General features: G+C 34.2%; 1 protein-coding gene across 1 annotated transcript in view; it reads left to right on the forward strand.

Moving 5' to 3' along the window:
• LOC119581777 (crossover junction endonuclease EME1-like) overlaps nt 1–730 on the forward strand; it is a gene marked incomplete at its 5' end in the record, with an annotated part of 6,029 nt that overhangs the window by 924 nt on the left and 4,375 nt on the right. Inside the window, 2 exon segments of the mRNA XM_037929908.1 lie at nt 186–244; nt 656–730. Of these exon segments, the coding sequence (XP_037785836.1) occupies nt 186–244; nt 656–730 (134 nt within the window).

Consider the following 730-nt stretch of genomic DNA (forward strand, 5'->3'; position numbering starts at 1 on the left):
TTGCAAGGTTGGGTGGTTGTGTGAAACCCAAGAATTACCAAAATTAATATTAAAGATATAAAGTATCCCTGTGAAATGACTAGATTAGATCAAAGTTATGAAAATTATATTATGAATAACTCATGAATTCCTTGCTAATTAAAGGCAATAACCCAAGCAATTTATATACTTTATTTTGATTTCAGTTTGTAAGAATGGGACCTCCAGTTCACATATTGTCTTCTTCAGATGATTCTGATGATAAGTAAGTCCTAATATCTGTAAACTTTACAAGACACCCAGTGTTCACCATTACCCCATGTAATCAGTTTGGCTTGCTTGGCAATAGCCAACAAACCTCCACTATATTTATTCTGGCAAGACAGAGCTTGAAGACATCTCCAGTGAAACTAGTCAAAGCTCATCCTTTTGGGAATATACATGGTGCAGGTTGATTGTCCTTGGCCAGAGCATGGAGACAGAAGCAATTGCTTATTGCTTGTTGCTTTGTAATTATTAGAAAATTACAATTTGGAAAGCTGTGGGTGTCTCTGAAATATATACCCTTACGTTGTTGTTTTTTATCTAGACATGTATTTATGAAATTTATGGGATATAGTTAGTATTTTAAGATAGTGTGATGTATATGATAACTGATTTAAAATTTTGTTTCCAGCTTGCCAGACTTAGAAACATCTCCTCAGAGGAAGAAACCAATTCAGAAACACTTGAAGACTCATACACTTAGCTC

This window comes from Penaeus monodon, chromosome 15 (genome assembly GCF_015228065.2).
Source record: "Penaeus monodon isolate SGIC_2016 chromosome 15, NSTDA_Pmon_1, whole genome shotgun sequence".
NCBI lineage: Eukaryota > Metazoa > Arthropoda > Malacostraca > Decapoda > Penaeidae > Penaeus > Penaeus monodon.